This window comes from Cebidichthys violaceus, unplaced genomic scaffold (assembly GCF_023349555.1).
Source record: "Cebidichthys violaceus isolate CVI_PGR_0920_01 unplaced genomic scaffold, fCebVio1.0.p SCAF_8, whole genome shotgun sequence".
In the NCBI taxonomy this organism is placed as follows: Eukaryota; Metazoa; Chordata; class Actinopteri; order Perciformes; family Stichaeidae; genus Cebidichthys; species Cebidichthys violaceus.
This window is the reverse complement of record NW_027176964.1, coordinates 8,458,789-8,474,299: the sequence shown is the minus strand read 5'-3', so window position 1 is coordinate 8,474,299 and position 15,511 is coordinate 8,458,789. Positions and strand designations below refer to the sequence as shown.

The 15,511-nt window shown below is 42.0% G+C and overlaps 2 protein-coding genes across 3 annotated transcripts; both read right to left on the bottom strand.

The window, feature by feature from the left end:
- Positions 1–2,522: 2,522 nt before the first annotated feature.
- LOC137866218 (uncharacterized) lies at positions 2,523–6,136 on the bottom strand. Its single transcript, XM_068701970.1, has 5 exons — positions 5,638–6,136; positions 4,893–4,992; positions 4,696–4,798; positions 4,345–4,603; positions 2,523–3,823 (listed from the first exon to the last, which is right to left on the bottom strand). The coding sequence occupies exons 1-5, from the start codon at positions 5,914–5,916 to the stop codon at positions 2,759–2,761; spliced, it is 1,806 nt and encodes a 601-aa protein (XP_068558071.1). The 5' UTR covers positions 5,917–6,136; the 3' UTR covers positions 2,523–2,758.
- A 108-nt stretch (positions 6,137–6,244) lies between these two features.
- Positions 6,245–10,730, bottom strand: LOC137866159 (uncharacterized). 2 transcript variants are annotated; one of them, XM_068701861.1, is made up of 5 exons: positions 10,296–10,730; positions 9,357–9,444; positions 9,155–9,266; positions 8,809–9,067; positions 6,245–8,570 (listed from the first exon to the last, which is right to left on the bottom strand). In XM_068701861.1, the coding sequence occupies exons 1-5, from the start codon at positions 10,599–10,601 to the stop codon at positions 7,188–7,190; spliced, it is 2,148 nt and encodes a 715-aa protein (XP_068557962.1). In that variant the 5' UTR covers positions 10,602–10,730; the 3' UTR covers positions 6,245–7,187. The 2 variants fall into 2 exon arrangements, with proteins under 2 accessions (XP_068557962.1, XP_068557963.1); XM_068701862.1 differs by lacking the exon at positions 9,357–9,444 and having other exon boundaries at positions 10,296–10,380.
- Positions 10,731–15,511: the final 4,781 nt, after the last annotated feature.

The window sequence follows — 15,511 nt, the reverse complement described above, 5'->3', positions numbered from 1 at the left end:
GTTGTGACAGTACTCAAACATTTGGTCGTCCTGATTTTGCTTCCTATGTCGATAAGAGTAGACCACCCCGCCGAGGTCAACTCTCTTCCAATCCACTGTGTTCTTCACCACGCTGACCTCGGGATCCAGGTAACATCGTAGAGTAACGTTGTCTCCTTCTTCTGCCACTGTCAGCAGATTCGGGCAAATGGCACCAGACTTCCCTGAGAAAAACAAACATAACTTTTTTTCAGCTTTAAACGCCTCTGAAGGACACAGTCCTCCCATTTCAGGAGGGGACAGTCCTCATGTGCTGAATAAATCAATCAATATGATGAACTAATATGAATAGGTTCATTTCATTTATTATGCAGCTATTATCGTCACTCATTGTGTGTTTAGTGTACTTCCTGTACAAAACAGAAAAGCCATGTCTTCTAGGTGGGACACAATAACAGAAACAGCTGCCACAGTATAATACAATTACATTATTATTAATAATACATAATTATTAATCTGTAAATCAAATAGGTCTTGTGCTGTCGTTTGGATTAATAATCAAACAATAGTGAGCTTCAGCCCTGACTTGGATTTGGACTTTCCAAACACATGAGAGCCTCTTACTTTGTCATTGTGTCAGAGCTCGAGACGGATGAAGCTTCAGTTCCTGCTGCTTCAGAAAGTTGCAGCTAAACATTGTGATAGACACATAGGCGGGATAAGAAGAGAGAACGTAGACTAAATCAGAAAGACTTAAGTATGCCAACATGTCCACCTGATACCAAGTTAAGTAGTGTAATAAAAGAAATCCGCTAATTTAATCAATATTACCCAACCACACTGCTTTGTGTCTCCTGAAATGTTTCATACAGTTTAACTATGAAGTTAAAACACATGAGTGACGCTGGAAAAAGCCCCCAAAGCTTCACAGGATTAAATAGAATACATATAAACTAAAACTAAATCTTGTCTCCACTCACCAGAATACAAATAAAGTTTGTATTTAATAAAAATATGTGCATATACAAACACCACAGCACATACTTTAATAAATGAAACCTATGTAGTCACTCCGTCTGAGGAAGTACTCCAGGAATATATATATATATATATATATATATATATATATATATATATATATATATATATATATATATATATATATATATATATATATCTTTTTTTTTCCCACTCTTTTTCACTTATCTCACGGTACAAATAAAGTTCTATCCTACTTAAATATCGACAATGAGACTGTTGTATGAAACTGTAGTTCATGTCACGTTCACCTTCTAGGACATCTTCATAATTATTTAAAAAAAATAAGCGTTTTGTTTTAAAACAAAAGATTCCATGTAAATACACCAATAACAGGTCGTCATAATGAAGCCGGAGCTATCAAGTAGTAAACGATGCAAACTTACCCAGAATAGTTTGAGGAAACAGCCAAATAATCAGGAAAGTTACAAGAAACTTCATAATAAAGTCCGTGAGCGAGGTGCAAGTCTTTCTGATAGATGTGAGTGGGCGTGAAGTGAAAACGTCCTCCTGTTACGTTGTCCATACGTGACCTCTTATTCTCCATAGAAATGAATAGGATACGTCAAATTACTATCGTCTACTCGTGGTGCTATGGTACGGGTGCTTTGATAGAAACAAAAGGCCGGAGATGGACGGATGAGGATGAAGAGCGACGAGGAGTTGGCCTGTTTTCTGATGGACAGATATGCTAATTAGTTTAAGACAAATAGGGAAGTAGGGGCCGACTTTGATTGTTGTGTTTACAAGTCGCTGACATACTGTCAAGTTGTCCGTCATCTGCGGAACCTCGGTCACCGACTTTCCGCGGATGACGGACCACTTGACCGCAGTATGTCAGCGATTATTTGGCTCCACTTCCACTTCCCTATTTATCTTAAACTAATTAGCATATCTGTCCATCAGCAAACAGGCCAACTCCTCGTCGCTCTTCATCCTCATCTTCATCCTTTTTGGAAGGAGCTTTGTCCGCTTGGAGCTATATCTGCGTTTTTTCGTCCTCTCCAGTGTGAGCTCCTGACCCAATTCTCTGCTCTCAGCTGCGGTTATGCAGAACCGGGACGACACCAGCAGATGGCGCTGTTGAACTCAGACAAATTATCGCCACGACTTCAATTAAAGGGTCAGTTCACACAAATTACAAAAACGTTTCCACATTTGACCCTAATGGTATTTAACCATGCAGATGACTTTAGTTTTCTTTACATTGGCTTCGCATTCAGTACATAACAGTGGTATGGAATTATGAAACAGAAACACAGAAACCCAACAATATCCCACTTTAATCTATTTTTACTCATTTTGAACAGGACTCAGAAGTATCTTAAAATCAAAGTGACATTACCTCTTAAACAGTGAAAAGCAATGCAGTTTGAAAAGAGTTCATGTTAAGTTGCTCATAATACTTAAATTGTTAAAATATATCATAGTAAACATTCCACTTCTGCAGGACACTCTAAATGGTATTTCTCTTAATAAGTGCCCAACTCAACTTTAGTCTTTTTAATGTTCGGTGTCTTCTACTTGATTCTTTCCTGGTCGTCCCTGAGCTGTTACCACGGTTCTGGCTGCTCTCTCTATTTCTTTTTTTCTGGGTCAAAATCCAGGTCACCATCAGGATGTTTTTCCCTTTCTTCTTGATCTGCTTGTGCTGGATGTGACTTCCTCACCATTCTCCTCTTCCTGCTTTGTCGGCTCAGAGGTCATGCCACTTCGGATTGGCTCGCTCTCCGTTGCTCTGTCACTGCAGCTCGTTCTCTTTGACTTGTGCTCTCGAGCTCCAGCAGCCTCGCTTTTCCCCCAAGCTGCCTGCTGAACTTCTCTTCGGCCTTCCGATGGGTCTACCTGTGCTCCTCCTCTTACGTTTTGGCATAACTTTTCTCTCTTCCTGCACCTCCTCTTCTTTAACGCCAAGCCCACCGCCTGTGCCTTTGTTGTTCTCCTGAGCGTCACTCACAGTTTTGTTTCTTCTACCCTTCTTCCGCTCACCTCCAGAGCCCGACGAGTGGTAACGCTGGACGTGACTCTTCAGGCTCACGTTGTGATTGAAGCATTTGTCACAATGCGGACACTTATAAGGTCTCTCCCCCGTGTGCAGGCGCATGTGGGATTTCAGGTGGCTTGCCTGCTTGAAGCCGCGTTGACACACTGAACACTTGAACAGCTTCTCTCCCGTGTGCACGGCCAAGTGTCTCTGGAGATAACCTCGTTGAGTAAAGACAATCCCACAGATGTGACATTTTAACTGTTGGGGGCCTCTGTGATCCTCCAGGTGGATTCTGCGCTCCTTATTTGTGGCGAAAGTCTCTGGACAGTCGGGACATTTGTAGGGTTTTCCTTGAATCGCGTGGATCTGCTCGTGGGTGATTTTGTCCACCTTTGTTTTGAACGTAACATGACAGTATTTGCACTGGTACTCGTAGTTCTCGTCGTGGATTCTGCTGTGAGTTATCAGGGCTTTCTCGCTAACGCATCTCTTACCGCAATTGTTGCAAGAATAGGGTTTAATCTTGTGCTCACATGTGTGAGGCCTCTGCTTATTGTAAAGCACCCCACACTCTGTGCAGAGCCGACTGTGTTTGACAGGAAGTAGAGGATCATCATCTTCCTCCTCTTCATTTTCAGTTTCCTCCTCGGATTCATCATGAATCTCGTTGACCAGTGAGAGATTCTCCTCTGGATGCCAATCTTCGTCTGAATCCGTGTCGCCTTCGTCAGCTGATTCCTCCGTTTCATCCTCACTAATAACGGGGGCCATCTCAGACATGTCGGTGATACCGCTGCAGTTGTCTTCTGTTGACAACATCTGTGAAAGATTTAATGACAAGAGTGGGAGTAAAATCCCACATTTTCAAAGTCCGTACAAAATGATTAATACTGCCAAACAAATGCAGGGTTGACTCATCAATTAACTTGATCCAATTAGTGTAAAATGCCAATCACCACTGCCCAGACTCCAAGAGGATGTCTTAAAATGTCTTATGTCCAACCAAAAGTCCCAAAACCCAAAGATATTCACTTTACAATGACAAGGAGAAGCAGCAATACCTCCCATTTGAGAAGCTGAGATATTGCTGCATGTTTTCACTGCTCGTTAAATGACTTTTAAAGTTATACTGTCAGATTATACAAATATGTTGTTTTTTTGGTAAATACAATAATTGATTAATCGACTGATCGCTCCAACATATTCAAAATACATAATCATGAAATTGTCACATATTGGACAGTGTATATTGTGTATGTTTTTAGTGTAAAATCTTCCTTGGATGCACAAACAGACACAGTGTGTTTGAATTGTTGTACGTCTGACTATTAAAGTCCTACCTGTTGGCTCTCTGGAGTTACTTCTTCTACTTCTGTCAGGTGTTGATCCTCATCTGTTGGGACACCGGCATCGACTTGGCTTTTCCACTGGTTTCTGTAGTCGCACTGAAGACACTGCTGGTTCAAGATCACGAGCAACCCATAGGTGAGCTTCTCCATCTTCACCTTAGAGCCACATGACGGGCACTTGTGGCTGAACAACTGGAGGAGACGCTTTTCATTCACAACGTACTTCCCTTTTATCTGCAGGAGTGCAGCTCTGAAACACGAGTTCCATTAAAATAGTGAGATGCAGCTTTTGGAAAGCTAAACCTGGTGTAATCAAAGTACAATCGTTAAAGATTAGCTTACTTTTTCCTGATCATATCGAGGTTCACAATGTTTGGTAGCATCTGACCATAATCAGACATGGAAGCATCTGGAACATCACTTGGCACTGGGCTTTCTTTGGCAGCTGCAAATTAAATGTATCATTCACGTGAAAATACTACATTGGAATGAATACCCACTCTATTTTTATTAACACATAAAAATGTCAAGTTCCTCACTTGTTGAAGGCGGCCATGATTCTTCAGAACAGGAGGATGGACCATCACATCGCTTCACTTTATCGTACTGAGAAGACACCTCTGTGGTTTCCTCAGGCTCCTACAGAAGATAAGGGAAGTAAACGCTTGTAGTTGTAGCAAAGCCTGTCTGTGTGTTGTAGTAACATTTACCAACAATACCCCAACAGTTGAGCAGTAATACATGATTTATTTTATATAGAAATAATTGAAAGTTCACAGTCCATATTAATGGAGAATGGCTCAATGCACCTGCACTACACATTACACATATATAACTCTTGTGTGTTTGTGATGGGATAGTTCATTTAAATGTAATAAAGAAATGTGTGAATATCTACAGTTCAAAACACCCAGCATACCTGGAATAAACTAACTATTTAACACACCAACTTGTCAACCTAACAAACTGCATTTGATATACTTTACAACTATATTTCTTCTGTGGCTCTGGCCTGCTTTCTAATGATTCATTTTAATGATGTATTAATTTAATAAGCAGTTAAAACCACTTTGTGAATAAAAACAGTGTGCTACACATAGTGCGAGTTGACTCCGCCCTCTCAGCCAGGTGTGTGTATCAAAACAAACAAACCCGAAATAATAGAATGATGTAAACTTTAGTCAGTGGCTTTTAGTTGATGTGCTGTGTAAGTAGGAACGTGTAACTTGTGTATGTATGTGTACTAATTTATGTCAAAGCAGAATCATCACATTCTAGCCTCACCTGGCACGGCTCAGGTTCGTCTGGCTCTGACTTGACGCACAGTGACGGGACAGCGCTGGAAGTCAGCTGGACCGTGCCAGCGGGAGTCCGACTTATAAAACTATCAACTTTGAAATGGTGTCTGCAAACGGTGATATCAGTCCAGGACGATTCTTTGAGTCGTTGCCCGTTGACTTCAAGAAGGAACTGAACCCATTCAAGTCTCCTCTCCGGGTCCTCCGGTAACTTGAAACGTTGCGCACCATGACGCTCCGAGTCACATCCGAGCACGGAGCACATCCTGTTCTGTCCTCCAGCTTTACACGCGGCCGACCGGCTAAATGTTTACTAGGACTGGAAGACAGAGCTCGGTGTGGACTCCTGTCTCAACGTGCCAAGCGGTCAGGCGCTAACAGCTAGCCATCTGTTGGTGGGCTGTAGAGTGGGCGGGGTTTGATGGCGGGGTTCGCGTTGTTTGGTATCAGGCGTGTCCCGGCCCGTCGTGCTAAGGTAGCTAGATACTCTGATACAGGAAGTGTTCCCCTTGGCCGCGAGAGCACGCATGCGTTCAGTAGAACGTGCACCCATATTACTACGCTCCGATTTGACCTAAATAAATGTAAAATAACAGCATGTGGATTGTTTGATGTATTTTTATAATGTTTTATCAGAGGTTTCGCAAAGCAACACATGGCTCATCTGTCAAAATAAATACTTCTGCGTTATAGAACTAGATATTCTATTATTCACTGCACTGAAGTGAGACTGTCATAGAAAAGGTTCTTTGAAGAACCTCCTTCAATCCTGTTCAAATCTACACCCAACTCTTCTGAGGGTCAATGACTTCACACACACATACCTTCTACCTGTTTGATGTACACTGAAGTGAATCTAACTGTCCTCTCAGCAGCATGTGAGACTAACTTTCAAGCAGTTCAAAGATCAATCATCATTACATTTGGCAGTATGTTAAGTATTGGAAACTTACAACAGAAAATAATGCAGGCAATTAACATCAGCCCTGTTTAATATACTTTTATCCACTTTGACCATTTGATCAGGTAACAGGGTTCAAACGTATTTTCAAATCAAAGCGAGAGCTTCTCTTAAAAAGGTACAGTGTGTAGAATTTAGTGGGATCTATTTTCATGAATAGAATACAATATTAATAAGTATGTTTTCTTAAGTGCAAAATCACCTGAAAATAAGAATTGTGTTTCATTTTAGAATGATCCGTTTGTATCTACAGAAGGAGCGTGTCCTCTTCTTGGATTGGGTCACCATGCCTTTACAGTAGCCCAGATGGACAAACCAGACACTGGCTTTAGAAATGGCCATTAGCGGTTTCACTTTTTTTTTTTGTCTGCCACTGTTGTTAAACTCCATGCTTGCCACATGGGAGAAGTTTCAGTTGTTTGCAATCTGCCTCCTTTAACAGCAGAAGGCGATGAAATGTCACTTACACTCTGGCCTAGGTGTACATGCTTTGCCTGTCTTATGAAATCAGTTAATATCCACTTTATGTGGCTCCTTTCTTTAAAACCAAATTCATTCCTTCAGCTCAGTTCATTCTAAGAGTCGCCTTTAACATTTCTCCGTGGTCTTCCCCGACGCTTCCCTGAGCTTTTACCGCTGCTGTACCTCTTCTTCTTTCTTTCTGCCGGGTCAAAATCACAGTCACTATCATAATTCTTTGGTCTTCCCTTTGATCTCGCTGTGTTCTTGATCGCCTCCTTGCTGCTCTCCTCTTCCTCCTCTGCCGAATCACACGTGCCGCTGTCGCTTGGCTTGGCCTCACTTTCTTCATCTCTGCATTGCGTTCTCTTTGACCTCCGCGCTTTCGGTTTTCCAGACTTGGCGTTTGAAGACTGGCCTTCCTCTGAGTTGCCTGGTTCATGGCGCTTAGGCCTTCCTATGGGCCTACCTGTGCTTTTCTTTTTGGGTCTATATATCATCTCCCTCTGCGCCTCCTCCTCCTCTGTGTCCTGCTCCTCCTCCACATTGTCCAGCCCTGAATCTGCACCTCTTTTATTCCCATTATCCTGAGCATCACTAGTGTCGTTTGCCCTTTTGTTTCTCTTCTCTTTCATCTGTTCACGTACAGAGCCCGGCGAGTGGTAACGCTGGACGTGACTCTTCAGGCTCACGTTGTGATTGAAGCATTTGTCACAATGCGGACACTTATAAGGTCTCTCCCCCGTGTGCAGGCGCATGTGGGATTTCAGGTGGCCTGCCTGCTTGAAGCCGCGTTGGCACTCTGAACACTTAAATGGCCTGTCTCCCGTGTGCACGGCCAAGTGTCTCTGGAGAGAAAGGGGCCAGAGGAAGTCAATCCCACAGATGTGACATTTTAACTGTTGGGGGCCTCTGTGATCCTCCAGGTGGATTCTGCGCTCCTTATTTGTGGCGAAAGTCTCTGGACAGTCTGGACATTTGTAGGGTTTTCCTTGAATCACGTGGATCTGCTCGTGGGTGATTTTGTCCACCTTTGTTTTGAACGTAACATGACAGTATTTGCACTGGTACTCATAGTTCTCGTCGTGGATTCTGCTGTGAGTTATCAGGGCTTTCTCGCTAACGCATCTCTTACCGCAAATGTTGCAAGAATAGGGTTTAATCTTGTGCTCACATGTGTGAGGCCTCTGCTTATTGTAAAGCACCCCACACTCTGTGCAGAGCCGACTGTGTTTGACAGGAAGTGGAGGATAATCACCATCTTCTTCTTCTTCATCATCATCATCATCATCATCATCATCATCATCCTCTTCGTCGTCTTCTTCTTCTTCGGTTTCCGCCTCAATTTTCTTTATTAGCACTCTAGCATGAGAAGAGCCGTTCACTGTCTTCCAATCATCGTCTGAATCCAAGTCCCCCTGATCACTCGACTCGTCGATTGTCTCGCTCTGCTCATCAATAACTGCAACAATCTCATTGTTGGCCCCAGTTGGCACAGCCTGTGACACAATGACAAAGAGGGGATGAGTAGAAATGTAAGCCTATGAGTATTAACCCTAAAACAAGAAGAAGGTGCAAGGTATAGACAATACTGAATTGTGTGTGTGTGTGTGTGTGTGTGTGTGTGTGTGTGTGTGTGTGTGTGTATGTGTGTGTGTGGAGGGTTCTTATAGATACTTTCTATTTGCACAATTTCTCAGCTACAAGTTGTCATACGTCTGACTATTAAAGTCCTACCTGTTGGCTCTCTGGAGTTACTTCTTCTACTTCTGTCAGGTGTTGATCCTCATCTGTTGGGACACCGGCATCGACTTGGCTTTTCCACTGGTTTCTGTAGTCACACTGAAGACACTGCTGGTTCAAGATCACGAGCAACCCATAGGTGAGCTTCTCCATCTTCACCTTAGAGCCACATGACGGGCACTTGTGGCTGAACAACTGGAGGAGACGCTTTTCATTCACAACGTACTTCCCTTTCATCTGCAGGAGTGCAGCTCTGAAAAGTCAATGTAGATGAAAAATATGAAAACATCAACCTGATGGGAAAAGTAGCCAAAGCAAGCAGAAAGTTAAGAAAACTTACTTTTGTCCGATCAAATCAAAATCCATATGTTTTGGTTGCATCTGCCCAGATACAAAAGCGTTTGAAGTATCAGTTGAACACGAGACGACCCCAGTCGGGCTTTCTTGGACGGCTGCAAATTAAGTTTAAATTATGAGAAAAATCCTTCACTGCGCTTCATTTTCAAAAACACATTTTTTTTTTTATAATTAAACACTTTTACCCATTGACTCTTCAGAAAAGGCAGTAGGGCCATCACATGTTTTAAGTTGATCACGCAGACAAGCAACTTCTGTGGTTTCCTCAGGCTCCTACACAGAGTAACAAAAGTAAAAGCTTGTAGTTGTAACCAAAAGCAACAAACAGTACATTAAAAACTATGTGTGGTCCATGTCAAAGTACCATGTGTTTTGATTTACTTTACTTCCATTCTCCACTCTAAAAAAACCAAAACGATGTGTTTAATTCTTTTTTTTACCACTTGCCCGATCAGGCATGTGAGTTGCTAGATTAACCAGCCCGACATGGCACTTAACTTGCCCCGGGTTAGCCTTATTATTGAGCCCTGTATAGCACTGTGGTAGCACTTAAGGGCTAAAATCAATAATGGCAACATGCAAGAACACAAGACGTGGATTAACACTAACAGTAAGTTTGCTTTTGAATAAAATGTGGATCTGCACCTCCTTCATATTTAGAGTGTAAAAGGTCAGGACATGACATTTCTGTTGCTATGTGTTTTAACTGTGTTGCAGGGCATCCTCGCCTACTGTACTTCTGCTACATACTGCATCGCTCCTCCTATGACTCTTATAGTGAGTCTCAAATGTGAGTTCCTGAGGGAATAAGTCAGACATGCAATAAACACGTGAAGCAACAAATGATCATGCTTACAGTATAAATGCCTAACCTGTGCATCTCTCTTATTTTGTATATTGTTAGTGTGTCTTAACTGTATTTGATAAACAAGTAAATACCTACTTTCTTATCTGAGGGAAATAGAATTGTTCTTGACTGTAACAGCACTTGGCAATACAATTCACTCCATTCACTTAGTTTAGGCTTCATGTATAAAAACAACCCCAGATCAGCATTAGGTGATGATCGTTCTGATGTTTAAGTGGGATAGAGACAATGTTTACAGCTGTCAAAGCAGACTCACCACACATGCTGGGCTCCCCAGGTGCGTCTCTTCTGACTGGAGACACAGTGATGGGACAGCACCGGGTATCAACGTCAGCTGGACCATACCGGTCACATCCGGATGGTTCAGTGTCAAGATGTCAAAACAGTCATCTTTAAAGTGTTCGCTACATATCGTGATGTCTGTCCAGGACGATTCTTTAAATCGCTGCGTGTTGACTGTGGCGAGAAACTGAACCCACTCCAGCCTCCTCTCCGGGTCCTCCGGTAACTTGAACCGCTGCGCGCCGCGACTCTCCGAGTCACATCCCACGACGGAGCACATCCTGGAGACACGTTCTGTCTCTGCAGCTCTTCACGTGGTGCGGTCCGGTCCGCTTTTTAAATGTTCATAAAGAGACAGAAAATACTGTGCTTTCACTTCCGACCTCAACGACAGCGCTAAGCTACATTAGCTAGCCGTGTTGCGACGGTAGTGATGGCGACTGGATGGGCGGGGTTTTATGGAGAGGTACGCGCGGTTTGTTGTCAGGCGTACACCGGTTAGTGTAGCTTTATAGTAGATCTATGGGAGTGGAGATGTTTTCTATTACTAACAAAACAAAAAACCGCAGACCAAAGGTGACAGTTGCCTTGTTACAGAAAAATATAAAGTATAAAGTTATTGACAATATCTACAACTAGTCAGCATGACAGCCAGCCCTCCACCGTAAACAAAATAAGACCCGAGTGAGGCCACTGTGGTACGATACCCTGCAGAGTTTTGGGAGGTGGATTCGACCAGATACGGCGGTGTTTTTGGATCAGCACCATGGTCAGTTATTTTTTTCCAAGTTGTGTACACGTTCCCTCGTCACTCTCACGTTACCTACTTGCGGTTGCGGACACACTGACGCCATCAACAGACTCATTATTAATATAAAAGTTGTGTAGCAGTTAATGATAAGAAAAGATGAGGAAAATACTGAATTTAGTCCCATGAAAGTTTCAAAGTGCAGATGCGTGCTGCAGGCCTGGGGATGCTCCAGTAGGTGGTGCTGTTCTACTTCAATAGTGTTGCCAGTTTTGGACTATTGCGATATTTTACATCACTTCTGAATTTTCATATGGGTAACTGGTAGGATTTATTTTTTTCTGTACTTTTGTTGATAATACCCTTTATATTACCATATTTCCCAGACTATGGAATTTGGAATGCATATATATGTATATTAAAGGCTTTCCCACTATAACCTTTATTTAATCAGGGACGTCCCAATAAGATCAAGATTTAATATGCAAGAGAGACCTTACTACCTAAACAATTAAACAAGATACTGAAGAACAATAATATATTAGAATATTTATACATGATATCAAACAGAACATAAAATACAATTTGATAAACAATAAAAATGACGAATGAAAATAGATAATTCAGTTAAAACGATTTGTAACCTACAGTTAAAATACACATAAAACCCTCATGAGTCATACATTCCCAAAAGATTACCTGTGTGTGTGTGTGTGTGTGTGTGTGTGTGTGTGTGTGTGTGTGTGTGTGTGTGTGCGTGTGTGTGTGTGTGTGTGTGTGTGTGTGTGTGTGCGTGCGTGCGCGTGCGTGTGAGTAGCTTTGTAAAGCAGTTAACAGATCTAATCCCCGCCCCCCCCCAAGACAAAGAACGAAGAACACATGTTTTCCAGGAGGTGGAGCATTCGATGCTTGCCTCATGTTTAGTGTCTCAGAGGATCTGTAAGTGTGAATAATCCACTAAGAGTCATTGAATTCTTAGAGTCTTATAACTCTAGGGGCATTTGTCAGGAGGTCAAAACATAGTCCAATTATTGACACTTTGTGCATCATGTACATGTCCAGTAATACAAGTTTCTTAAATGTTTCCATGCAGATGATTTTCAACAGATAAACAACTTGTTAAGAATCCCAAAATGTATAATTAGTCCACACGTATGAGCAATCACATGGCCATATTTTAAACTTCTCGGTAAAATGTTTTTTTGAACCTTTCTTTTGAAAATCAGTAGACATCCTGGATTGGCATTACATCTTATAACACTGACTTTTCACTGAGGCCCACAGCAGCGACTTTGTGGCTGAAAAATGTGCTCAGGCACATGTCTGTGGTTTTAAACATAAGGCCCCTTAACGAACAGGAATGCCACTCAAAACTGCAGGCTTGTGTAGCAGGGGGTGACAAGTTACTCTCCTGTGCCCCTCTGGGCAAGACACATATAACTAATATCCAAAAACATAAAGGGCCTTCCGACAAGAGAGCGAAATGATTGGGCTTTTGTGGATCGACATACTGAGGATGTTTGCTTCCTGCATATCTGACAAGTTATTTCATGTGTCCATTAATCAGTGCTGCGTATATCTGCCCTGAGGAGGCCAGTCGATCAATATCTCATCACACTGACTCCACATTCATTGGTATCCTTGTGGTTGTTTGAATGTGTGTACATGCTTGTGGTATGTATACAGTAGCTATTATTTAGTCCACAGAAATCTGAATGGAAGTCTTTGTTCTTAATGAGTGTTTGGCCTTATTCAGAAATGGAGCAATATCAATTACCATACCAGTGTGAGTCGAGGACAGTCTGCATTTCAATTGCCTTACTTTGCCTTACTTTACTTACTTTGCCTTACTTTACTTACTCTGATATCGTCATTCACCGACAGCATATTTGCTGAGTGTGCTGAAACTTCAAAGGCTGATGCTCGGTAGGAATGTGCTGTTAAACTGTAAACACTAGGAGGGGGCAATAAACCCGTCAGTGCACACAAACAGCCAGTGTGAGAAGATCATTTCCATGGTTTACACAGCAACAAACCCGTTCCTTTCATGGTGATCACTGTCAATATGAAGCTCCCATGTGACGGAGCCTGAGGAGGGAGGGGAATACCGTTCCAATAAGTGTAGAGAATTAAATATTCAGCACTACAGGAATTTGACCCCTGACTCCCATTTACGTTCTATCGTCCTTCATCCTATGAATTCTGGGAACGAGAGAGAGCTGCAGTCGAAACACGTTAGCTGCCATTCACATCCACAGAGGAATGTTGGCGAGTCTTCACAATGTTGTCAGTCATTACGGCAGATAAGAGCTCTGAGTTCATAAATAAGATTGATGGCATCCCGCATACCACCAGGTCCTGATCTGTTTTCACACACAAGCTTCTCTGTCAGAAGCACTTCTTTGACATACCTGTCATGTTTTAGTATGTGAATATAAAAGTGCCATCACACTGGACTGAAAGCTCCCTTACTGGCAACATTTCAACCCAACGCAGGTTGTTGAGTTGTGTTGGGTCGAAACATCACCAACAAGGTCAAATTCCAGCAGATACTTTTCGCTTGTATTCCTGTGATGTTTTGTTACTCACCTTCGATCCCGCTGAGCTTTGATGTGGATGTGCACACAATGTTATGCCCTCGTTTAACTTATGTCTCAACCGGTGTAACACTAACAAATTGTGATGTAGTGCTACCAGAGACATTCAGTGTTTTACTTCCTCCCTCCACGGGGAGGTCAGAGCACCGAATCAGCACCTCTGGAACTATCGAGATTCAGTGTCTTGCTCAAGGACACTTCAGCAGAAAGGATGCTTGGCAAGGTTAGTGGATTGCGAAAACACATCCTACAAACATATTCAAACAAAAGGACTACTGCCCAAGAGGAATAAAGTAATGTAAGGAACATCATAGGAGGTTTCATCTAATTTCTTCTCAAAACATGAATAGTTGTGTAATTAATGTTATCTGAAGAAAATATAAACAGATAAACATTATTTTAGGAAAACTACAGTTAATTTGCATATTAATAGAACAAAAATCAACAGAGCACATGAGGAAATGTATGTCTGTCTTTTTCAAAATGGCTGATAGTGTGTCATACTTTAAAATAGGACCCATGGGAAACATTTTATCCATCTATTCTATTGTATCTATTGCTGCTGTTGACTGCGTTTCCCCAGAACCTCAATACATCGGTACATTTTTAAAAGCATTAGTTAAAACAGAAAACAATGACGTGACGTCATTGGGAACAAACTGATTGAGCTGAGTTTTAAGCATTCGTAAAAGCAATGTAGTTGAACATTGTAAAAAAAATCCCATTGTCTAGGGTTTATTCTTTCTATGTGGTAATAATCTACTAATAAATATTGGTAATAAATGTATCAATGCTCATGGAATAAGCCATCAAGTCTCAAATGTTAAGAAGTTTTAAATAAAGGGATTTAATATCAAGTGTGCTGATGTGAGAGTTAATAAGTTGTTTAAGGATGTTGGTGCAAATGATCTGCAGTCTCTTTCTAGCTTGTTTATATTATTGGCTTATAACTGGTCTATTGGCAATTTGTTTAACCTAAAAACATTAGTTACAACTTGATAACCCCTTTATTAAGGGAACCTGTTTTAGAAAGTTATACTGTTGCATTTTGTAAAGGTATTAAACCAAAACAACCAAGAAGGCCGCAAACATTTGGGGAATGAAGCAAGCAAATACAAGAAGTGTAGTGTGACGTGTTTTCATCATAAGAAACCAAACCAAACATAGAACCAAGGAGTCACACTACTCATTGCTCCACACAGCTCCGCATTTATGAATTAAAATGTGGGAAATCTTCTCTACCACAGCCATATTTCAGATTTCACACACGTTGCACTCAGAACGACAACTGCTAAAACCTTTCAGTGGACCTCTGATGACACTAAAGCGTTCATTGTCATTGTCCTGCTGCATTGTGAAGTCTCATTGTCAGCGCTGCACAACCGCCCCAAACTGGTACAAGTTGACATCTGTGGCACTATGTGTGTGTGTGAGAGAGATAGAGAGAAAGATCCATCCTGAAACGGACACCACATAACAGAGCTCTCCATTCTCTCATCTTCACATGCCACGGCATATCCTGAAATAATTCATAAACACCTCTGGGTGCGAGCTCAATCGGAGACGATTAAAAGGGTTTGGGAGCGCGGCACATGTTAGCAAAGGTTGATGGAGGCTCACAGGAATTTCAAAAGGCATTAGAGGCTAATCTGGGAGAAACCTGTCTTTGTCACTTGCAGGGTTACGTGTCCCTATGAGAATGCGATCTATGTCAAGCACGCTCTCCATGGCAAGAAGAGAACAAGAGAGCGGGCCACCCGAGAAAGTTGAACCCAAAAGAATGCAGCTCTGGTATTCATTAGTGAAGAGCCCTCTTCTCTGTGGTGGAACAAGAGCACAGGAATG

Coding starts and splice junctions, on each gene's coding strand:
- LOC137866159 (XM_068701861.1), bottom strand. CDS start 10,601: ATGTGCTCCGTCGTGGGATGTGACTCGGAGAGTCGCGGCGCGCAGCGG. Junction 9,068..9,154: donor TTTGATTTGATCGGACAAAA/GTAAGTTTTCTT, acceptor TTGACTTTTCAG/AGCTGCACTCCTGCAGATGA. Junction 8,571..8,808: donor TAACTCCAGAGAGCCAACAG/GTAGGACTTTAA, acceptor ATTGTGTCACAG/GCTGTGCCAACTGGGGCCAA.
- LOC137866218 (XM_068701970.1), bottom strand. CDS start 5,916: ATGTGCTCCGTGCTCGGATGTGACTCGGAGCGTCATGGTGCGCAACGT. Junction 4,604..4,695: donor CTCGATATGATCAGGAAAAA/GTAAGCTAATCT, acceptor CTCGTGTTTCAG/AGCTGCACTCCTGCAGATAA. Junction 3,824..4,344: donor TAACTCCAGAGAGCCAACAG/GTAGGACTTTAA, acceptor AATCTTTCACAG/ATGTTGTCAACAGAAGACAA.